Source organism: Oncorhynchus mykiss, chromosome 12, assembly GCF_013265735.2.
Source record: "Oncorhynchus mykiss isolate Arlee chromosome 12, USDA_OmykA_1.1, whole genome shotgun sequence".
Lineage (NCBI taxonomy): Eukaryota > Metazoa > Chordata > Actinopteri > Salmoniformes > Salmonidae > Oncorhynchus > Oncorhynchus mykiss.
The window spans coordinates 68,574,866-68,600,014 of NC_048576.1; the positions used below are offsets into that span (position 1 = coordinate 68,574,866).

General features: G+C 43.2%; 2 protein-coding genes across 2 annotated transcripts in view; one reads left to right on the plus strand and one right to left on the minus strand.

The window, feature by feature from the left end:
• The window catches only part of LOC110538131 (G protein-activated inward rectifier potassium channel 1-like), a 35,716-nt gene extending 15,966 nt beyond the window's left edge, over nt 1–19,750 (plus strand). Inside the window, exons 2-3 of the mRNA XM_021624744.2 lie at nt 6,176–6,392; nt 18,504–19,750. Of these exons, the coding sequence (XP_021480419.1) occupies nt 6,176–6,392; nt 18,504–19,150 (864 nt within the window). The 3' untranslated portion in view covers nt 19,151–19,750. The remainder of the gene's footprint in view (nt 1–6,175; nt 6,393–18,503) is intronic.
• LOC110538132 (U3 small nucleolar RNA-associated protein 18 homolog) lies at nt 2,663–3,628 on the minus strand. The gene is made up of 3 exons (XM_021624746.2): nt 3,488–3,628; nt 3,147–3,289; nt 2,663–3,009 (listed from the first exon to the last, which is right to left on the minus strand). The coding sequence occupies exons 1-3, from the start codon at nt 3,611–3,613 to the stop codon at nt 2,985–2,987; spliced, it is 294 nt and encodes a 97-aa protein (XP_021480421.1). The 5' UTR covers nt 3,614–3,628; the 3' UTR covers nt 2,663–2,984.
• Nucleotides 19,751–25,149: the final 5,399 nt, after the last annotated feature.

Below are 25,149 nucleotides of genomic sequence, written 5' to 3' on the forward strand. Positions count from 1 at the left end.
GTTCGATTACAGGCTCAAAATGGCCAGAAACAAATAACTTTCTTCTGAAACTCATGTCTATTCTTGTTCTGAGAAATGAAGGCAATTCCATGCGAGAAATAGCCAAGAAACTGAAGATCTCGTACACGCTGTATACTACTCCCTTCACAGAACAGCACAAACTGGTTCTAACCAGAATAGAAAGAGGAGTGGGAGGCCCCAGTGCACAACTGAGCAAGAGGACAAGTACATTAGAGTGTCTAGTTTGAGAAACAGACACCTCACAAGTCCTTAGTCCTTAACTGGCAGATTCATTAAATAGTACCCGCAAAACACCAGTCTCAACGTCAATAGTGAAGAGGCGACTCTGGGATGCTGTTCCTATGTCCAGTGTCTGTGTTCTTTTGCCCATCTTAATATTTTCTTTCTATTGGCCAGTCTAAGATATGGCTTTTTCTTTGCAACTCTGCCAAGAAGGCCAAATTGTACTTAGGGACATTGGCACGTCAAAAGCACATTGTTAATGCTCCATGTAAGACGCTCTTGATGTCATGGGCCCAAGGACTAGAAGTGAGATATATACAGTATGTTTGGGGCAAATCCAACACAATGCATCATTGAGTCACACTCATCATATTTTCAAGCATGGTGGTGGCTGCATCATGTTATGGGTATGCTTGTCATCGGCAGAGAGTAGGGAGTTTTTTTTTTTAAGGATAAAAATAAAAAGAATAGGGCTAAGCACAGGCAAAGTCCTAAAGGAGAACCTGGTTCAGTCTGCTTTCCAACAGACACTGGGAGACAAATCCACCTTTCAGGAAGACCAGGAACCTGAAACACAAGGCCAAATATACACTGAGTATACCAAACATTAGGAACATCTTCTATGGCAAGACTTGAAAAATGCTATCTAGCAATGATCAACAACCAACCTGACAGAGCTTGATTAATTTTTAAAATAACAAATGGGCAAATATTGTACAATCCTGGTTTGTAAAGCTTTGTAAAGCTCTAAGAGACTTACCCAGAAAGACTCAGAGCTGTAATCGCTGCCAAAGTTGATTCTAACATGCATCGACTCAGGGGGTTGAATACTTACCTAATCAAAATATATTAGTATTTTATTTTCCATTAATATAAAAAAAGTAGAATTTTTGTGCCAGTTAAGAGTATATTTTGTGTAGATCATTGACAAAATATGACAATTAAATCATTTTTAATCCCACTTTGTAACACAACAAAATGTGGAAAAAGTCAAGGGGTGTGAATACTTTTTAAAGGCACTGTATTTCTAAAATGCGTGTGAAAAAGAGACATACTGTGTAAGAAGATATTGCTAAATACTGTAGATCATTTTGCTACTAGCACATATATTCATAAGAGACAGATCAAGGAGTTTGTGATTATTTTCAGAGATTCATCAACTACACAGCTGCAACCTGCTGCTGAAATCGCAATCTGTAAATTAGTCAGACAGACCAGAGAATAGACAGAACCTGTGTTGATCCTAAACCTATATTTACACAAATTACCATTAATTTCACAATTGCAGCTATGTTCCATGTCTGACCTGCAGGGCAAATATACTTATTGACTCTCAAGACACCCTCATGAGAACAAAAACAAAGTAAAATGCTGATGAGGCTCATTATTTGTTTCAGTACTTCCCACCCGTTATAGTTTGTTAGTTTCTGCATTAGGGGGACTACAGGGGAAAACACTTTTGTTTGTTTGGTGTTAAGGTTCATTCATCATAAAGGCATTTCTCCAGCCTATTATATTACAGAAATACCTCAGGACAGACCAAAACAATAAATGTGATAAAAACGCACTTAAACACAAGGAGAGATATGATTTGGCTGAATGCAGATACAAACGACAACGGCGCCTTGGGGAGGACACAGTGCTTTTACTAATGAGAAATGTAGGTGTTGGAATGCTGCCTATCCTGACTGACGTCATAAATGAGGATCTAAAGTATGTAACACATGGTGCTGTGACTGTCATTCATTTGAGGTCTGTAGGTGTATGTGTAGGTGTTTCTCTCAAAGCTGTGGCTCAGCAGGGAGGTAGGTCCCTTCGGTGTAGTAAAACAAAAAAACATGCAATTTCACAGTGCAAATAGCACCATCAATAACTGTTCTTGAGCCATAATGTAAGCATGAATGCAAAGTAAGGGTTGATATTAGCTTCCCTTTCTGATGTGCCTTTCTGGCCTTGGTCTTGTTCTGCTGATAAACTGGGTCAGATAGGCTGTTCCTTCAGAAAGTATTCATACCCCTTGACTTTTTTCATCAGTTTGGTCAGAGGTCCAGCTCTAGGCAGAGTACTTATGTAAATGAGATATTGCTGCATTTAATTTTCAATACATTTGCAAAAATTTCAAAAACATGTTTTCACTTTGTCATTATGGGGTATTGTGTGTAGATTGGCAACAAAAAAAAAATCCATTTAGAATTTAGGCTGTAACAACAAAATGCGGAATTAACACTATCAGCTTTGGTCAAGATGGAATTCACAGTGGTAGCAAACAGATTCTCAGGGCAACAGAGAATAGACTAATGGGGCTATAGTGCATACAAGTTTGACAGCTTTTCTATACTAGTTTAAGCATTATAGTCAATCTATCATGTTATTGTTCGCCAAGATATCTAGAAACAGAAAGAAAAAAAATAGCCAAGTATCAAGGAAATTAAGTTTTATTTGATCCATTAGACAAACAATTTGTAAAACCCTAAAGTAGACAGAAATAAATATACAGGATGTGCATTTTGAAAACAGAACACTTAAAAAAAATGTAATTACTCAAATTTGAAGGGGGGGAAAAAACAGGATAACGAAGACATGGTATCTTGCTGTGACACTTTCATAGATGTAATAAGCATAACCGATATCTCAATTCAAGTCTTTTTCATTGTAAAATATCTTCTTGAAGACAATGGTAGTTGTATTGAGGGAGCTTGGTGTCTTGATGTTGATTACGAGCCTGCTTGGGATGCTCTTCATCAAAAGTTTTTGTAATGCAACAACCTGAAATGTAGTTGAGAAAATTAAACCAAATTATAATTCTGATATTTTGTATATTTATTTGTATCAATGATGATGTTTTTATTTTCTGCAGTCTGAGAAAAATATACACACAAAAAAAGGAAAAACAAGAGACTCACCTGAAGAGAGGGGCATGGCCCTTGTTGTTGGCCATGGAGAAGAAGCCGCTGTTTGGGGAGAAGTCCAGGCGCTGGGCTCTGTATATGGTTTTCCTCTGGAACATGGGGAAGTTGGAGAACACTGTGAAGCTGGGGATATGAACCTGAAATGAGAAGGGTAGACACATGACACTTGATGACAGTGAAAGAGTGACATGGTTTTACTTCATTTTAAATCAATTCAAACTTTATTACTACCCAAGTCATGCTGCGATAAAACCTCTTATTTTACAAGAGACCAGGTGTAGCTGTAATGATGACAAAGACAACATTAGGTGTGTGTGAGAGAGAGAGAGACTGACCAATCGGGCAGCCTCGTCGTCAGCCCTGGAGGCGATGGCCAGGATCTCGGAGGTGGGGTTGAAGCGGAGAGAGGTGGCGGAGGTCACCAGGTTTGAGACTCTGAGACTATCACAGTGCAGGTGCATTTATACGGAGACTTGATTACACACAGGTGGATTGTATTTATCATCATTAGTCATTTAGGTCAACATTGGATCATTCAGAGATCCTCACTGAACCTCTGGAGAGAGTTTGCTGCACTAAAAGTAAAGCGGCTGAATAATTTTGCACGCCCAATTTTTCAGTTTTTGATTTGTTAAAAAAGTTTGAAATATCCAATAAATGTCGTTCCACTTCATGATTGTGTCCCACTTGTTGTTGATTCAGTTTTATATCTTTATGTTTGAAGCCTGAAATGTGGCAAAAGGTCGCAAAGTTCAAGGGGGCCGAATACTTTCGCAAGGCACTGTATAATATACTGTACATACACATGTCAAAAATTACTGCCCACTCACTACAGGTTCTATGGTTTGGTCTGGAAGTACTGGAAATGCTCTTGAGATTCATATAGCAAGTAGGAGGCAGGATAAGAGGATCCTAAAACAGCAACAGCAGTGTGTTGAGTGGAGGAGTGGGACTGTGTGGGGGTGCAGTGTGCAGGGTGTGTGTGTGTGTGTGCGTGTGCGTGTGCGTGTGCGGTAGAGAAGTGTTAGAGGTGAGGTGTGTGTAGGTGGTGAGGCTGACACATCGTCCCAATTATCAGGAAGGTTGAGATAAGAAACAGAGATGAGAAAACTGCAGTAACAATCTTTCCCTCAGTTTTGGAGACTTACTGTGCAGAGAGAGAAAGAATGTGAAAAAACCTGAAAAACATAAATGAAAATTAAGATTGTGACCTTCAATGTGAATAATAACACTCCAAAACAGTGGGAATAGAAACAATTCTGCAACTCTCCACACTCATTTGTCCTTCGATTTGAAACACAAAACCTACATTTCTGACAAACAGCATGTCTTAAATGGCCAATCAGCAGTTGCTATATCCATTTTTGGACATAAATTAATTACGTATTCCCCTTGAGTCTTGAAGAATATAACTGATTAGCTTAGTTTAACTATCGTACCCCATCAGAACCTAAAATATAAGATTGTTTTACTCCAACGTTTGTAAACGAAATAAATGTAAAAAAAACACTGTATAGTTATGGTTAAAACTATCATTTTAATATCATGGATGGTCAGTCCCTGCATCAATAGCTCTGTCTATGAATTTGAGAGTGAATCCAGCCCTATCCCTCAGTTTGTTTTTACAGAAACAGTGGTGGGGAGCTGGCTTTGTTATGGCTTTTGCTGATTGGCCCATTCATGTTCATTAACCCTCTTATTTTCCTCACGGAAAATCCCAGCAGCTGCATTGTGCACAGACTTACAGATAGAGAGAGATACAGAGAGGGGTATAAGGAAAAAAGAGAGGGGAGGCGGAGGGAGACACAGAGAGAGATAACTATTAGAGAAGGCTTCAGAAAGAGGGAGAGAGAATGAAAGAGACAGAGAGAGTTAAAGAGAGGAGCCCAGCTCAGCTTAGCTCAGGCAGCTGAGAGCCCAGCGCTGTGCCCTGTCTTCATCTGGGCAATGAAATGCTTCTGCACCAGTTAGCACGCCGCAGGCTGGGTCTGTCCAAACAGGGATTTCTCACCACCTCCTCATCTAATCCACTGCAAATTAATGTGAAGGGCCAGGCTTGCCACTGACCCGACCCGGGTTCTATCCCACAACCGGCCGTGACTGGGAGTTCCATAGGGCGGTGTACAATTGGCCCAGCGTCGTCCGGGTTAGGGGAGGGTTTGGCCGGGGGGGGGGGGGGGGGGGGGGCTTGACTTGGCTCATCGCGCTCTAGCGACCTCTCGTGACGGGCCTGGCGCCTGCAGGCTGACTTAAGTTGTCAGGTGAACGGTGTTTCCTCCCACACATCGGTTAAGTGGGCGGGTGTTAAGGAGCAGAGTTTGGTGGGTCATGTTTCGGAGGACGCATGACTCGACCTTTGCCTCGCTCAACTTTCAGCCTTGAATATTTAGAGGAAGGAATGCCCTCTGGTGCTCCCACGTGGTACGGGACAAAATAGAGAGAAGGAGTGTATGTATGTGTGCGTGTCTCACCTTGGAGAGCGGGGAAACTAGCAAAGTTTAGTGGCTTTTTCCTAGCACAGATGTGTGGTGCTTCCCTGGGTTGGAGATAAGGGGAGGGGGATGGGATGGTGTGCTGGGTGATAAGAGAAAGGAGGTACGTTGTGCTGGAGGCCATGGCACCTAAAACATAAATGTTCTATCATATATCAATGTATGCACCCCCATGTCCTGAAATGTTCCTATATTACTTTTGGCTGCCTACTTTGTTTTGGTTTATGTGCTGTCCACTCACCCACCTCCTGAAGGGAAGAAAATAGGAAATGAACAACAAGACAAACAGCATGTGGTGGTGTAGAGAAGATTGATAGGCTCCAGGCTACTCTGCTCCAGTCACACTGTTATCTACAATCATCTTAATAGCACTGCAGAGTGACTCCAATAGAGGCCATGGTAGAGTGGAAAAATGCAAGTCTACAGTTTAAATTCTATAAAAAAACTCTCTCTCTTTCGCTCTCTCCCCCCCACCCCCCTATTTCTCCTTTCTCTCCTCCCCCTCCCTCTCTCTCCCACCCTCTCTCCCAGTCTCGTCAGACCCCGGAGGGAGAGTTCCTACCCCTGGACCAGTGTGAGCTGGATGTGGGTTTTGGGACGGGTGCGGACCAGCTCTTCCTAGTGTCACCTCTCACCATCTGCCATGAGATCAATCCTAAGAGCCCTTTCTTTGACCTGTCCCAGCGATCCCTCATGAACGAGCAGTTTGAGATTGTTGTCATCCTGGAGGGCATTGTGGAGACCACAGGTGACGAACTACTACCTTCTCTCCTCCTGTTAACCCGTTACTCTCTTCTTCCTACCCTCTCCTCATTTTTAATGGACTATTCTTTCACTACCCTTTATCCTCTTTTTAACCCCTTACTCTCTTCTTCCTAAAGAGGCTCCTCCTTTTCAAAGGCCCAATGTAGCCATTTTTATGTCAATTTCAAATCATTTCTGCGTAACAATTAAGTATCTTACTGTAATAGATTTACATTCAAAATAGCAACAAAAATGTTGGGCCTAAAACCTATTTCTCAAGCAAGTTTCACGATGGAAAGCCAAAACTCCCGCCCATTCAAACCTGCTGATTGAAAGGTCATAACATTGGTAAAAAAAAAATAATCACATATTTACAGTGGCAGTTTCATCAGCTGTTGTACAATATGATATAAAACACAGGGAGAAAATGAATTTTGAGTGCACTGGGCCTTTATTTGATTATCCTTCCACTCTTGAGTCCTTTCCCGATCCTTTTCTTCTCCACCTCTTTCCATTCAGTGGGTTGCTCGTTCCCTATCTCCACCCTTTAGCTTGCTATTATCTTATCCCTCTCTCGCACCTCTATCCTCTGAACTCAAATTCAACTGTATTCTTATGTGCTTACCAGTCTTACCTCTTCATGTCAACCTGCCACATATCCCCATGCAATATCTCCATCCAGATTCTGGAGATAGAGTCAGACTAACACATCTCTCTTAATCTCCCAAACCCTGTAAGAATGTAGCAGATATTAGGATGCGTTCAGTGGTAAACAGAGCGAGCAGTGAAGAGGTGGACTTTGGGTATTGAGGACAGCACCAGGGAATGGCTTCCTGATTGAATTACGAGGGACGTTTTATTACTGCGGGATGGTTTTCATCGACAGGGTCATAGATGTGAATGTCACTAAGATAAATAAGCTGGGGGTTCAGCTGAAGTTTTACTGTATTTCTCACTGGGCAGGATGCAGGGTTAATTCTGGGATAATTCTGTAACTGTAAGAGACGCTGAACACAACAGCTGTACTGATCTACAGGCAGGCTGCAGGTGTGCTGGGTCACCTACGGCAACACAAGTGCTTTTCTGTCCTCTACATCGAACAATACGATTCCTCATCCTAATTTTCATACCTAAATAACAAAGTCTTTGTCTTCTCTGGCATCATTTATTTATTTCTCTGTTGCCTTCTCTTTTTCCTTTCATCTCTCCTCGGTTCTTCTCCCATCCCCTGTTCTCATTGTCCTGGGCAGAAGAATGAATAGGCTTAGAGGAGGAGGGAGGGATGAGCAGGCAGGCAGGCAGGCAGGCAGGCAGGCAACATGGTCTGTGCTCTGTTGATAATGTCATTAAGGCAGGCTGCAGCCGAACGTTTAACCCCCTTTAGCCCCCCCCCCCCCCCCCCCCCCCCTCTCTCTTTCTCTCTCAGCAGGACTGTGGTTCTCTGAGCTGAGGAGCAAAGCAGGGGGCAGATGAGGGTGTCTGCTCTGTATGAATGAGGTGGCCTTGGAGTCACCTGGGTGGTCCCTTGCACAATGTGACATCCCTTACTCCCCAGAGAAAGACATCCATATCATCCACTGAGAGACAGACAGAGCATTGTCCTGCCATTTGAGAAACCTTCTGTCACCAACGGACAGCCTTTGCAACTTTCTGGTGTCTGATTGGATGGTTATGGGGTCTCTCTACTACCACACTATGACTGTGCATCAGCTCCTGTTCAACTAGAGATGTGTGTTATGTAGGCCTAGTTGTCACAGCTTTCTGACAGGTGTGTGTGTGTGTGTGTGTGTGTGTGTGTGTGTGTGTGTGTGTGTGTGTGTGTGTGTGTGTGTGTGTGTGTGTGTGTGTGTGTGTGTGTGTGTTAGATGAAGAGAGCCAGTGGTAGGATTGAGAAGTCGCTCGGAGAAGAAGAGGCATTGTATTATGGAAATGGTCCATTTGATTAGTGCCAATGGAGGCTTAACAAAAAGCTCTCTGCATGGACACGTCGCTCTCTGTCCACCAGCTGTTTGCTCACTTGCTCAGCTGCTTTGATTTTCATTCAAGACCCACAAAACATAACATACTGTCAGTGTAACTCAGGACACCTGGATGATGATTGGGCGAACTGGCAGGAACGCCGGGCCCTGAAGCCACATCACTTCCTGCTGCACCTGTATACCTTCCCAGTCATGTATCCACCATCAATAATAAATTATAGCAAATTATTCTATATGCAGAAATGTAAAATAACTTTAATTCATTTCAGCTTTGGTTTGAGGATTGTCAAGGGTTTGGGTATAACCTTAGGTTTAGGTTGTGATAACCCCTTGGTAGTGATATTACTGTGTCAGTCAAATGTCAGAGAAAGGATCAGTTTCTCTTTCTGCAGTCAGCCAACTCTGTTTGGGGCGACAGGTTGGGCCAGTAACCGAAAGGTTGCTGGATTGAATCCCTGAGCTGACAAGGTAAAAAAAAGATGTTGTTCTTCCCCTGAACAAGGCAGTTAACCCACTGTTCCCTGGTAGGCCTTCATTATATATACGAATTTGTTCTTAACTGACTTGCCTAGTTAAATAAAGGTTAATTTTAAAAATGAACAGAGCAATTACAGGTCTCATAAGTGGCTATTTTACAAGAGATGAGGTCAAATAAAAACCTGGCTTGTCAAATCAAATAAAAAATAAAATACAATTGTATGCTTCGTAGATAACAAGTGTAGACTTACAGTGAAATGCTTACTTATATGTCCTTTTCCAGCAATGCAGAGTTAAAGATCAAAATAATACACAATGTTTAAAAAACGAGTAGAAATAACATGGCTAAATACTGTTGTCTTGTTGGTAGGTGAACCTTCGCCCCAGTCTGAGGTCCTGAGCGCTCTGGAGCAGGTTTTCATCACGGATCTCTCTGTACTTTGCTCCGTTCATTTTGCCTCGATCCTCACAAGTGTCCCAGTCCCTGCCTCTGAAAAACATCTCCACAGCATGATGCTGCCACCACCATGCTTCACCGTAGGGATGGTGCCAGGTTTCTTCCAGACGTGAAGCTTGGAATTCAGGCAAAGAGTTGAATCTTAGTTTCATCAGACCAGAGAATCTTGTTTCTCATTGTCTGAGAGTCTTTAGGTGCCTTTTGGCAAACACCAAGCGGGCTGTCATGTGCCTTTTACTGAAGAGTGGTTCCGGTCTGGTCACTCTACCATACAGGCCTGATTGCACTGTCAACTGTGAGACCTTATAGAGACAGGTGTGTGCCTTTCCAAATCATGTCCAATCAATTGAATTTGCCACAGGTGGACTCCAATCAAGTTGTAGAAACAACTCACGGGTTGTATTCAAAGGGTCTGAATACTAATGTAAATAATTATTTTTAATACATTTGAAAAAATGTCTAAAAAACTGTTTTTGCTTTGTCATTATGAGGTATTGCTAACGATACTTTTATTTATTTAATCCATTTTAGTCTCAGGCTGTAATGTAACGAAATGTGGAAAAAGTCAAGGGGCCTGACTACTTTACGAAGGCACTGTAATAGGCATTAACAGCAGCGTGTGTACAGTGGGGCAAAAAAGTATTTAGTCAGCCACCAATTGTGCAAGTTCTCCCACTTAAAAAGATGAGAGAGGCCTGTAATTTTCATCATAGGTACACTTCAACTATGACAGACAAAATTAGAAAAAAAATCCAGAAAATCACATTGTAGGATTTTTTATGAATTTATTTGCATATTATGGTGGAAAATAAGTATTTGGTCACCTACAACAAGCAAGATTTCTGGCTCTCACAGACCTGTAACTTCTTCTTTAAGAGGCTCCTCTGTCCTCGACTCGTTACCTGTATTAATGGCACCTGTTTGAACTTGTTATCAGTATAAAAGACACCTGTCCACAACCTCAAACAGTCACACTCCAAACTCCACTCTGGCCAAGACCAAAGAGCTGTCAAAGGACACCAGAAACAAAATTGTAGACCTGCACCAGGCTGGGAAGACTGAATCTGCAATAGGTAAGCAGCTTGGTTTGAAGAAATCAACTGTGGGAGCAATTATTAGGAAATGGAAGACATACAAGACCACTGATAATCTCCCTCGATCTGGGGCTCCACACAAGATCTTAGCCCGTGGTGTCAAAATGATCACAAGAACGGTGGGCAAAAATCCCAGAACCATATGGGGGGACCTAGTGAATGACCTGCAGAGAGCTGGGACCAAAGTAACAAAGCCTACCATCAGTAACACACTACGCCGCCAGGGACTCAAATCCTGCAGTGCCAGACGTGTCCCCCTGCTTAAGCCAGTACATGTCCAGGCCCGTCTGAAGTTAGCTAGAGAGCATTTGGATGATCCAGAAGAAGATTGGGAGAATGTCATATGGTCAGATGAAACCAAAATATAACTTTTTGGTAAAAACTCAACTCGTCGTGTTTGGAGGACAAAGAATGCTGAGTTGCATCCAAAGAACACCATACCTACTGTGAAGCATGGGGGTGGAAACATCATGCTTTGGGGCTGTTTTTCTGCAATAGGGACCAGGACGACTGATCCGTGTAAAGGAAAGAATGAATGGGGCCATGTATCGTGAGATTTTAAGTGAAAACCTCCTTCCATCAGCAAGGGCATTGAAGATAAAACGTGGCTGGGTCTTTCAGCATGACAATGATCCCAAACACACCCCCCGGGCAACGAAGGACTGGCTTCATAAGAAGCATTTCAAGGTCCTGGAGTGGCCTAGCCAGTCTCCAGATCTCAACCCCATAGAAGATCTTTGGAGGGAATTGAAAGTCCGTGTTGCCCAACAACAGCCCCAAAACATCACTGCTCTAGAGGAGATCTGCATGGAAGAATGGGCCGAAATACCAGCAACAGTGCGTGAAAACCTTGTGAAGACTTACAGAAAACGTTTGACCTCTGTCATTGCCAACAAAGGGTATATAACAAAGTATTGAGATAAACTTGTGTTATTGACCAAATACTTATTTTCCACCATAATTTGCAAATAAATTCATTAAAAATCCTACAATGTGATTTTCTGGATTTTTTTTCTCATTTTGTCTGTCATAGTTGAAGTGTACCTATGATGAAAATTACAGGCTTCTCTCATCTTTTTAAGTGGGAGAACTTGCACAATTGGTGGCTGACTAAATACTTTTTTTGCCATACTGTATGTGTGGGTGTGTGTGTGAGTGTGTGGGTAGAGTCCACTGTATGTGCATAGATTCAGTGCAAGATAGTTAGTGCAAAAAAAGCCATTTGATTAATTATTTATCAGTCTTGTTTAGAAGTTTTATGACTTAGGGTTCAATTCTGTTCAGGGTTCTGTTGGTTTCAGACTTGGTGCACTGGTACTACTTGCCGTGCGTTAGCAGAGAGAACAGTCTATGACTTGGGTGGCTGCAGTCTTTGACAATTCTTTGGGCCTTCCTCTGACACCACCTGGTATAGAGGTTGTGGATGGCAGGGAGCTTGGCCACAGTGATATACTGGGCCGTATGCACTACCCTCTGTAATGCCTTGCGGTCGGATGCCAAGCAGTTGCCATACCAAGCGGTGATGGAGCAAGTCAAGATGCTCTTGATGTTGCAGCTGTATAACTTTTTGAGGATCTGAGGGTCCATCTTTTCAGCCTCTTGAGGGGGAAGAGGTATTGTCGTGCCATCTTCACGAATGTGTTTTGACCATGATAGATCCTTTAGTGATGTGGACAATGGAATTTGAAGCGCTCAACCTACTCCACTACAACCCCGTCGATGTGAATGGGGGCATGCTCAGCTCTCCGTTTCCTGTAGTCCAGAATCAGCTCCTTTGTCTTACTGATTTTGAGGGAGAGGTTGTTGTCCTGGCACCGCACTGCCAGGTCTCTGGCTTCCTCCCTATAGGCTGTCTCTTCATCATTGGTTGTCATGCCTACCACCGTTGTGTCGTCTGCAAACTTAATGATGGTGTTGGAGTCGTGTGTGGCCACGCAGTCGTGGGAGAACAGGGTGTACAGGAGGGGACTAAGCACGCTCCCTTGTGGGGCCCCCTTGTTGTGGGTCAGCGTGGCAGATGTGTTGTTGCTACCCTCACCAGCTAGGGGCGGCCCATCAGGAAGTCCAGAATCCATTTGCAGAGGGGGGTGTTCAGTCCCAGGTACCTTAGCATAGTGTGCTTCGAGGGCACTGTGGTGTGGAATGCGGAGCTGTAGTCAATGAACAGCAGTCTCACATAGGTGTTCCTTTTGGCCAAGTGGGAAATGGCCGTGTGGAGTGCATTAGAGATTGCGTCGTCTGTGGATCTGTTGGGACGGTATGCGAATTGGAGTGGGTCCAGGGTGCTTGGAATAAGGATGTTAACGTGAGCCATGACCAGCCTTTCAAAGCATTTCATAGCTCCAGATATGAGTGTTAAAATGGCACCGACAAAGAGGGCTGCCTCACTTCTAGTCCTTAGGAAACTTTGCAGTATTTTTTTAAATGTATTATTTCTTACATTGTTAGCCCAGAAAATCTTAGCTGTTATTACATACAGCCGGGAAGAACTATTGGAAATTGGAGCGGCTTCAACTTACCAGCACTACGACCAGGAATACAACTTTCCTGAAGCGGATCGTTTGTCCGCACCACCCAGGGCATTTGAACTGATTCCAGAGGCCGATCCAAAACAACACCGCCAGAGGAGAGGGAGTCGGACTTCGGAGACGCGCACACCACCCACCGCTTCCGAGTATATTACTTGCTAATGTCCAGTCCCTAGATAACAAAGTTGACAAAATCAGGGCACGAGTTGCTTTCCAGAGAGACATCAGGGATTGTAACATACTCTGTATCACTCTTTTGGGATATGCTGTCGGAGTCGGTACAGCCACCTGGATTCTCAGTGCATGGCAGCATTTGCGAAAACTGAAAGCATGTACCACCGCATTTAACCATGGCAAGGTGACTGGGAATATGACAGAATAAAGTAGTCATTCACTCACACAAGGCAATAAAAAAAGATGTCAGTATAGAGAAAAGTCGAGTTGCAATTCAACGGCTCAGACACAGGACATATGTGGCAGGGTCTACAGACAATCACGGACTACAAAAGGAAAACCAGCCACGTCGCAAACACCAACGTCTTGCTTCCAGACAAACTAATCACCTTCTCTGCCTTCACCTTCGAGGATAATACAGTGCCACCGACGCGGCCCGCTACCAAGGACTGTGGGCTCTGTGGCCGACATGAGTCTGATATTTAAACATGTTAACCCTCGCAGGGCTGCCGGCCTAGACAGCATCCCTAGCTGCGTCCTCAGAGCATGCACAGACCAGCTGGCTGGTGTGTTTACAGACATATTCAATCTCTCCCTATCCTAATCTGCTGTCCCCACATCCTTTAATAAGATGGCCATAATTGTTCCTGTACCCAAGAATGCAAAGGTAACTGAACTAAATTACTATTGCCCCGTGGCACTCACTTCTGCCATCATGAAGTGCTTTGAGAGACTAGTCAAGGATCATATCACCTCCAACTTATCTGTCACCCTAGACCCACTTCAATTTGCTTACCGCCCCAATAGGTCCACAAACGATGCAATCGCCATCACACTGCACACTGCTCTATTCCATCTGGACAAGAGGAATACCTACAGTGGCTTGCGAAAGTATTCACCCCCTTTGGCATTTTCCCTATTTTGTTGCTTTACAACCTGGAATTAAAATAGATTTTTGGGGGTGTTTGTAACATTTGATTTACACAACATGCCTACCACTTTGAAGATGCAAAATATTTTTTATTGTGAAACAAAAAACTGAAAACTTGAGCGTGCATAACTTTTCACACCCCCAAAGTCAATACTTTGTTAGAGCCACCTTTTGCAGCAATTACAGCTGCAAGTCTCTTGGGGTATGTCTCTATGAGCTTGGCATATCTAGCCACTGGGATTTTGGCCCATTCTTCAAGGCAAAACTGGTCCAGCTCCTTCAAGTTGGATGGATTCCACTGGTGTACAGCAATCTTTAAGTCATACCACAGATTCTCAATTGGATTGAGGTCTGGGCTTTGACTAGACCATTCCAAAACATTTAAATGTTTCCCCTTAAAGCACTCAAGTGTTGCTTTAGCAGTATGCTTAGGGTCATTGTCCTGCTGGAAGGTGAACCTCTGTCCCAGTCTCAAATCTCTGGAAGACTGAAACAGGTTTCCCTCAAGATTTTCCCTGTATTTAGTGCCATTCCTTCAATTCTGACCAGTTTCACAGTCCCTGCTGATGAAAAACATCCCCACAGCATGATGCTGCCACCACCATGCTTCACTGTGGGGAGAGGGTTCTCGGGGTGATGAGAGTTGTTGGGTTTGCACCAGACATAGCATTTTCTTTGATGGCCAAAATGAAATACAAATTAAAAATACATTTAAATTACAGGTTGTAATGCAACAAAATAGGAAAAACGCCAAGGGGGATGAATCATTTTGTAAGGCACTGTATGTAAGAATGCTATTTATTGACTATAGCTAAGCATTCAACACTATAGTACCATCCAAGCTCATCATTAAGCTTGAGGCCCTGGGTCTCAACCCTGCCCTGCACAATTGGGTCCTGGACTTCCTGAAGGGCCACCCCCAGGTGGTGAAGGTAGTAAACAACATCTCCCCTTTGTTGATCCTTAACACTGGGGCCCCACAAGGGTGCGTGCTCATCGACCTCCTGTATTCCCTGTTCACCTTCAACTCAATCATCAAGTTTGCAGACAACACTAGTAGGCTTGATTACCAACAACGACGAGAGTCTACAGGGAGAAGGCTCAACATCAACAAAACAAAGGAGATGATCGTGGACTTCAGGAAACAGCGGAGGGAGCTCCCCCCTATCCACATCGACAGGACAGCAGTGGAGAAGGTGGAAAGTTTTAAGTTCCATGGTGTACAAATGAAAATGGTCCACCCACACAGGAACCTCAGGAGGCTGAAGAAATTTGGCTTGTCACCTCACAAACCTTTACAGATACACAATTGAGAGGATACTGTCAGCAGGGCTCTCCAGAGGGTGGTGCGGTCTGCACAACGCACCACTGGGGGCAAACTACCTACCCTCCAGGAAACTTACATTAACCGATGTCACATGAAGGCCAAAAATATCATCAAGGACAACAACCACCCGAGCCACTGCCTGTTCACCCCGCTACCATCCAAAAGGCGAGGTCATCAAAGCTGGGACCAAGAGACTGAAAAACAACTTCTATCGCAAGGCCATCAGACTGTTAAACAGCTACCACTAGCACAGAGAGGCTGCTGCCTACATACAGACTTTAAATAATTCGCCACTTTAATAAATGGAACATGAATTGCTTTAATAATGCCACTTTAATAATGTTGACATATTTCACATTACTCATCTCATACAGTTGAAGTTGGAAGTTTACATTCGCTATGTTTTTGCTGGACACGGATGACATGGTATGCTGGTATGCTGGTGACCACCATCAAAGTGCTGAATTATTTAATACAGTACATAACATACAGTTGAATTCGGAAGTTTACATACACCTCTGTCAAATACATTTAAACTCGGTTTTTCACAAGTCCTGAAATTTAATCCTCGTAAAAATTATTTGTTTTAGGTCAATTAGGATCACCACTTTATTTTAAGAATGTGAAATGTCAGAATAATAGTAGAGAGAATGATTTCTTTCAGCTTTTATTTCTTTCATCACATTCCCAGTGGGTCAGAAGTTTACATACACTCAATTAGTATTTGGTAGCATTGCCTTTAAATTGCTTAACTTGGGTCAAACGTTTCAGGTAGCCTTCCACAAGCTTCCCACAATAAGTTGGGTGAATTTTGGCCCATTCCTCCTGACAGAGCTGGTGTAACTGAGTCAGGTTTGTAGGCCTCCTTGCTCACACATGCTTTTTCAGTTCTGCCCACAAATTGTCCATGGGATTGAGGTCAGGGCTTTGTGATGGCCACTCCAATACCTTGACTTTGTTGTCCTTAAGCCATTTTGCCACAACTTTGGAAGTATGATTGGGGTCATTGTCCATTTGGAAGACCAATTTGTGACCGAGCTTTAACTTCCTGACTGATGTCTTGAGATGTTGCTTCAATATATACATTTTCCTCCCTCATGATGCAGCAAAGCACCCCGACAACATGATGCTGCCACCCCAGTGAGACACTGTTGGAATGGTGTTCTTCGGCTTGCAATTTTTTTCTGAGGTCTTGGCTGATTTCTTTTGATTTTCCCATGAGTTCAAGAAAAGAGGCACAAATTCTTATTCCATTCTTTACTTAGATTTATGTGTATTAGGTATTTGTTGTGGAATTTTTAAATATTACCTGTTAGATATTGCTGCACTGGAACTAGAAGCACAAGCATTTCGCTCCACTCGCAATAACATCTGATAACCATCTGTATGTGACCAATAGAATTGGATTTGATTTGATTTGAGTGCTACAGAGGGATAGTCATTCATAAAGTTTACCTTAGCATTCTTGGGCACAGGAACGATGGTTATTTGCTTGAAACAAGTAGGTATTACAGACTGGGTGAGGGAGAGGTTGAAATCAGCGCATTCTCCAGGTAATCCATCTGGCCCTGTGGCCTTGTGAATGTTAACCTCTTTAAAGGTCTTACTCACATCAGCTAAGGAGAGTTTGATCACACAGTCCTCCGGAACAGCTGGTTCTCTCACGCATGGTTCAGTGTTGCTTGCCTCGAAGTGAGCATAGAAGGCATTTAACTAGTCTGGTCAGCTCGTGTCACTGTAATCACTGTAATCTGTGATAATTTGCAAGCACTGTCACATCCGACGAGGGTCAGAGCTGATATAGTGGGCTTCGATCTTAGTCTTGTATTGACGATTTGCCTGTTGGATGGTTCGTCGAAGGGCATAATGACATTTCTTATAAGAGTCCGGGTTAATGTCTCGCTCCTTGAAAGTGGAAGCTCTAGCCTTTAGCTCAGTGTGTATGTTGCCTCTAATCCATGGCTTCTGGTTGGGATATGTATGTACTGTCGCTGTTGGGACGACGTTGCCAATGTATTTATTAATGAGGCACCCAGAGAAGGCTGTGCTCAGGATGATGCTTCGGTCATTATCTGGCTGACTCTTAGAGACCTTTTTAAATAGGACTAGGATGTAATGTAACCAACCACCTTTTCATATAGGACTATAGAACATCACGCAGATAGCAATACCAGAATACCCTTTCCTTGGCTACAGGTGCTACATGTTTTCTTTTTATTGATGTATGGATGCTGCAATTTCTGCTACAATGTTACTGCTCTTTACTTAGGAGTATCATGTTTTGTTTATGGTAGACTAGATTAAACTTATTTATATGAGTAAGTCTATTAGTACTATTGATAGGAGAAATAAACAACTGGTAATTATGACTAAATGCATTACAACACTGATCAAAGGGATGTGTCACCTTAGGCCTCTAGTGGTTGCCATGGATACAAAATAACAGCTGTAGAATCAGGTAGGATGTGGTTTCATTGAGACAGAGCTAGATATAGAAAAGAAAAGTATCTAGCTATGACTCCCAGCCTAGAACGACTTGCAGCCAATATCTCCTTTAGTCAGCTGTCTCCATCAAGCTCATTTGAGCCAATGGCCCCACACACTGCAGAGGCAGAGGGAGGTAAACAGTGAGTGCAATATCTGTTTGTCTCAGGGTCAGCCTCAGCCATACCTATTAGTGGAAACTTTTCGATGAGTAACAGTGCCGTGGCCATTTTTATGAGCCATCAGAGGAACGGTAAACGTCTTCCAGCTAGATTTAAGGGTGCACCAGTATTTAAATCTCCCCTCTATGGCAAGAGTGAGGGAGGTCTGTGCCAAAGCAGGTCTGTGTCAGGGAAATTGCTTTTTCTCATGCTGTCAGACAACAATTCAAAGACTGAATTGTTTCCACACATGCTGAGAGTGGAAGAGAAAAAAAGAGAAGGGGGTGGAGGGAGAGGATGAGATAAGCAGGAGGGGGTTGGTTGCTGCATCATTTTTCTCTTTCTTCCATGCCTTATTGTTTGATGTTAACTGAACTCTACAATATTTTCATCATATTTATAAAAAATGACAAGGCTATTTAACACCTGTGTTTGTGCTGCCTAGTCAATGCTAGAGACTGAGTTTCACTTTTTAATTCTCTCTCTTTCTCCCTCTCTCTCAGGTATGACGTGTCAGGCACGGACATCGTACACGGAGGATGAGGTGTTGTGGGGCCACCGCTTCCTGCCCGTCATGTCTCTGGAGGAGGGATTCTTCAGGGTGGACTACTCCCAGTTCCACAGCACTTTCGAGGTCAACACCCCACCCTACAGCGTCAAGGATCACGACGAGAAATCCTCCCTGCCTTCACCCCTCTCCACCCCCACGCTGGGCGAGAGCCACGGGCACGCCCGACGTGCCCGGGTCTTCTCTGTGGACTGCATCAACACTACGGACCGAGAGGAGCGGGCAGGGCAGTCCAGGCTGCCCAGTAAGCTTCAGAGGATGAGCTCGTCTGGGAAGGAGGACCTACAGAGGAAGGTTCTGATGCTGAGCTCCCAGCACTCCGAGAAGGCCTGCAGTACTGGAGACCTCCCTCTCAAGTTGCAGCGTCTCAGTTCCTCCCCCGGTCCAGAGGCTGCAGCTCGGCTGCAGCTCAAGGCCTTGAAACTGGGCTTTGAACCCATGACCCAGTCCACTGGAGACCTGCAGCTGCCCCCCACCCCAGCCCCTGTCCCCGCCCGCATCCACACCCCTCTGCCCTCAGGAGGGGGCCGACCAGAGGACAACCTGCCGGCCAAATTACGCAGGATGAATGCTGACCGCTGAGGTCATCATGACCAGACTTTGCATGCATCCCAAATGGAACCCTAGTCTCTATTTAGTGCACTACTTTAGAACAGGGCCCATAGGGGTCTCTGGTCAAAAGTAATGCACTATGTAGGGAATAGGGTATTATTTGGGACACATCCCCAGAGTCTAACTTCTCTTTGACCACACATCAAACTATGGAGAGAGGGAAAATGGAATGTGACTGAAAAACAATGATATGGAAGGGAAAAATAACTGATGGACGGTGTGTCACTATTTCTGTTTTTTCAAACACAATCTTTACTGGAATTACTGTGATTTTTGGGTGTTTTATAGCAACAGTGTTCGTACTGGTCAAACACACACACACACACACACACACACACACACACACACACACACACACACACACACACACACACACTAATCTTTCCATCATCACCCCCACACTCTAAAGAATTGTGCATGTATACAATCAATCCATCTGAATGCACTACATACCCCCTCCCCTCTCTTAGTTTTAAACAAATAAAATATATTTAAGATGATAATATGTGGTGTACCTGCAACTTCCTTTGTCTATATTCTAGTTTCCATCAAAGGGAACATCTACTTAGCTAAGAAATACAGTCAAAATGCAATCTACATCTTGTTGTTATTATTCACAATTGGGGCAGTATGTTATAGTAATCTGCTACTCATTAGTTTACATAACACCTTTGTTTTTACATTCAACAGGTTGTTGATGGCCTAATCTTATAGCTGCTGGCGCAAAACACTTTCTATAACAGTTCCACAACTCCTTTGAACAGAGTGAGTCCGACACAGTGGATAATGGACTTTGCTGATACCAGAGAGAAAACACAGTCTTTGTCCAAATGGCACCCTACAGAGGCTTGTCCTTGGTGGTGATTGGCTGGTGTTTGGGAGTGGAGGAAGCGGAGGATAGGGAGTGAAAAAGTGGAGGAAGTGTCCACCCCCTTCAGACGGGCAGAGACAAGCAGCATGGCTAAATTGACTAAACAGACTTACAGACATACAGACACACACACTCTCTTTCAATTGACTTGTAGCCCGTTGTCGCTGAAAGGAATTATGATTATTATGTAGAGTAGGATATACATTAGTCACAAGACTTCTCTCACAATTAAGTCTTTGTCGAGCTGGTATAAATGATTCGGGAGGAATGCGTAATAGCGTTTTTTTTACTGTACCCAAATTACGGCGTGCCGTGTAAAGGCAAACATGGAACAAAAACACAGGGTTGAAACCCAAACAAAAGAGCGAGGAGTACCTCGAATAAATACACACGCGCACAATGGTTAACGCACAGGACGAGACCCGTAATCATCTGCGCAATCCATAAGGGCATGAAAGCCCAAAACACAGGTACTCACACGCACCAATGGACATTGTGACAATAATCAACCCCCAATGGAAACCAAAGGGCACATATATACACATACTAATCAGTGGAAATAGGGGACAGGTGTGTGTGATGAAAGTTCCGGAGGAATCCGTGACAGTCTTCATTATAAAGTCCAAAGGCAGACTTTAAGGACAGAAGCTTTGAAATGGACACAACCTTTAACTCATCTGAACGAATGGAGAGGAAAAAGTGAAGAGGGAGAGAGCAAGGGAGGAGAACAGAGAGAAAAGAAAGAGTGGAGAGGGTCACCTGAGCTCAGGGACAGAAGTGCAGCGTAGGCTTTGGGAGGATTAGTCCATGTCTACGTCCCAAATGGCCGTTAGGGCTCTGTTTAAAAACATTGCACTATGAAGGGGAATGGGGTGATATTTGGCACGCAGCCTACACAGGCCTCAGTGGGATTTAGCACTGTGAATAGAGGGTTCAGACAAACGGATGTATGATAGTTAGAGGCACCCACCCACCAAGCACTAATTTCTCCACCAACGCCACAAAAAGAGGAGATTCGACCAGGAGAATTCGATTTTCCCTACTTGAGGTGCACGCCTGAAGCGACCTGCGTGGAGGGATCTCTAGCCTCTGGTAATGAATTCCTCACTGCGTTCGCCCACTCAGAGTTTAGGCTAAAGCCTGACTTGATCCACACGATCCAACCTTTTCATTTAGCAGCATAAAGAGTCTGTAAGTGTGTGTGTGTGTGTGTGTGTGTGTGTGTGTGTGTGTGTGTGTGTGTGTGTGTGTGTGTGTGTGTGTGTGTGTGTGTGTGTGTGTATCTATTTGCTCACACTCTTAAACACTACACTTCTTCCACTGGCTCAGCAGAGGACAAGTCACCCAATCATACTACAACAATGAATAGCCTCATTACAATAAGAGGAAAGGGAAGAGTGACCGGGACTGAGCTCAATCGACACCTCTTCAGAAGATGATTACAATACACTCTAATATCACGGTCACAGACCACATGCACTCAACAAAGATGACATACTGTATGAACGAATCGATGCACCACACAAGAGCGCATTACTCTCATATGCAGATGTAGGCTCTTCATTTGATCACCCTGCTCCAGGAGAACTTTCCTGCGTTGAAGAAAATGTTTAACTTGTAGTGTGTTTGAGATTTTAAAATCAGGCTAGAAGATACTCTGGACCTATGCACATCACACATTCTTATTTGTCCTCAAAAGTCTGATTCAAAGGTCTGTCAGAACTCGCTACATGCTAATAATAAGGATATTGAAGACCTTTCCTGTGCGCCATCATTTCCTGCTCCTTATTGTGATGTCTAATTCAGGAGTGTCAGAGGTTATTTAGGTAAAGATCTGTCCCAGAGATAACACCTCAGCTGGGTAAAAATACCAGGAGCATGAATAATTTGTTTGCGTCAAAAATCGCACCTTATTCCCTATTCAGTACACTACTTTTGACCATAGGGAATAAGGTGCAATTTGGGAAGCATATTTGGCATGGTGACGTAGAGCACAGTGAGATTAAAGAACAGTCTCCCTTCAGATTGTCTTGTCTGCTCTGCCCCCGAGTCTGTTTGTCGGGCTCACTGTCAATATCACTGCTTTCCTCCCACAGCTTCAGTCCTTGGCTTTGATCATGGAGAGAATACAGTGCCTAGTCTACACACCCCTCGTACAGTCTTCACATTTTGCTGCCTTAAAATGTCATCGAAAAAGAGATTGCATTTGTTTTCTTTCCTACTGATCTACACAACCTACTCCACAATTTCAGTGAAATAAATAATTATAGAAAATGTTCCATTTCACTAAGAAATATAAAATGAGGATGTATATCTTCACACCCCAGAAGTTAATACTTGGTGGAAGCACCTTTGGCAGCCATTACAGCTGTGAATCATTTTGAATAAGATTCCTACCAACCTTGCACAGCATTTTAAGGCAGCAAAATGAGGAGACTGTCAAAGGGATGTGTAGACTTACACTAGGCACTCTATGTACTTTAATCACAATAATTATATTTAAAAAATGTAGCTGCATTGGAATTATAGTTAATTACGCAACTTCTGAACACATCGATACACTGAATACACACACCCACACCCACGCACACACGCACACCCACACACACGCGCGCACACACACATGCGCACACACACACACACACACACACACACACACACACACACACACACACACACACACACACACACACACACACACACACACACACACACATATATAAAAACACACTTACAAATTGTGCTTTAATGTCACCAAGTGGGAGGGAGTTATTCCACTTCTCCAGTAGATTGACGTGTTGAGAGGGAGATTGACCGGCCATCACATTAGTTTGTCTACAAAGGGATGTGTGCCGGGCCGAGCAACCACATCCACAAAACCTCTACGTTTTGCAAATTTGTAACACATAATATGAATTTTAATTCATAACATATCATACAAAATGGGTGATGGATATTCACAAATGAATACATACCATACTAAATAGAGTGTCCCGGAATGACGTACAGAATCATTGTAAATTCTCTCAAACCAGGTTGATATAACTAGTTAACAGTCTAACCAGCTCTGCTACGGCGAGCAAAATGGTCAGAGTGAGACGTTCTCTCATTCGTGGCTGGAAGTAACTAGCAAGCGTACACGGGACAATATTTTCATGTTGCACACCTTTTAGTTTTCTCATTAAATGCTTTCAATATTTTTTACAGAAACATTTTTACAATTGGTTTGAGGTTTTTAAGCCATTGAAATGTGGAACTTTTAAATGTAAGAATATTGTCCCATGTACAGTACCAGTCATTCAAGGGTTTTTCTTTATTTGTAGGTGTGTCCAAACTTTTGACTAATACTGTATGTACATTGTGTAATGTATTGATGGTCACTAACTAGCCACATAGAGATATCCAACATCGAACTCATTTTACCATGGTACGTGTGCGTCCCAAGAGAGAATTTATGAACTAACACCCACGTGTTATTTGGAATTACTTGCAATCAAACCCAACCCTCAAATATGCCAAGAAAGGCAGAGACATCCCGAATCCTCTAAATCTCAGACATTCTAGTATTGTAAAATACTGACTTTATGACCAAAGTAACCCTATTTACACTTTTCAGTCAATTTTGGGACTAGAATAGATTACTACCAATGCCACATAGGCTGTTTTCAACCAAGTTTTTGGTTTTCCGGTTTAGTTCCTTTTTAAACAATTGCTTGCTGAAGTGTACAATCTGTCAGTGTGAGTCTGAATGAATCACGAGTGTGAAGAAGGGGGAGGAAGGGAGAGATGTCACACATAAACATGCACTTCATACTAGGGTAGGACCCCTCCTCAGTGAAAAAAAAGTTTTTATCAAAAAAGATTTTAAGATAAATCTTGACTAATAAAACTATACTAAATATATTCATGTCACCAAATAATTGATTAAAACACACATTTTTGCAATGAAGGTCTACAGTAGCCTCAGCAGCACTCTGTAGTGTAGCACCTTGGTGTAACGGTGGAGAGCTTGCTTCAGTCCTCCTCTGGGTACATTGACTTCCATACAAAACCTAGGAGGCTCATGGTTCTCTCCCTTCCATAGACTTACACAGTAATTATGACAACTTCCGGAGAATGTACTCCAACCGATCAGAGTTCTTGCAGCATGAACTGACATGTTGTCCACCCAATCAAACGATCAGAGAATGAATCTAGTACTGAAAGCATAAGCTACAGCTCTCTAGCACTGCAGTGTATACAATGTGGTTAGTAGTTGACTCAAACAGAGAAAGACAATAGTTGAAAAAATTGTAACAAATGAATTTCTTACAAAATTAAGGAGAAGCAGGAGAGAGAGAGAGACAGAGAGAGAGAGAGCTAGCTATAGTTGGTTGTATTTTTTTTTACTTTCATTTTCACTTAGCTAGCGAATGAAGCTAGCTAGTGTAGCCTACCCAAACACCCGGCTCAAACATAGAGGGATGCAATGTTAGCTAGCTGACTATGGCTATCCAACATTGGAACTCATTCAAGTTTTATTAATTTATTGCCACCTGAGCCTGCCGGTGTAACTGCTAAACTGCTTGCTGACTGTTCACTGTACTGTATTATTGTAGTGGGTTTACTAATACGTTAGTTATAGTAGATATGTTAACATGACAATAATGTAGGCCGTGTGTATGATATGAAGGTTTGGCTTGGAAAGTGTTTTTCACCTGGTTACAGACAGCTGATGTGTTGTGCACTGAAGTCCACAAGCGTAGGGAAAATGTGAGGGGAAGAGAGCACTTAGAAAGTTGCAAGAAGCAATTATATATAAAATGAGCAAAGTGATCCAGCTGTTTTTATGTCACTGCTGTGAAATGGAACTGTGTTTGCGTGTCATCAGGGGTGCATTAATTCTGCCGATTCTGTTGAAAAACGTTTCTTAAACTGAAGCAAATGGAAAGAAATGGGGATAAACATATCTGAATTTGTCCAATAGAAACTCACACTTGCAACTGTTGGACTAATGATTACACCCTAGATCAACTAGATGCAGGCAAGACTATGCAGGCGATATTGAATGTGTCACAGTCTGTCACCTTGATTGCTCAAAATTCTCTTGACCTGTTCA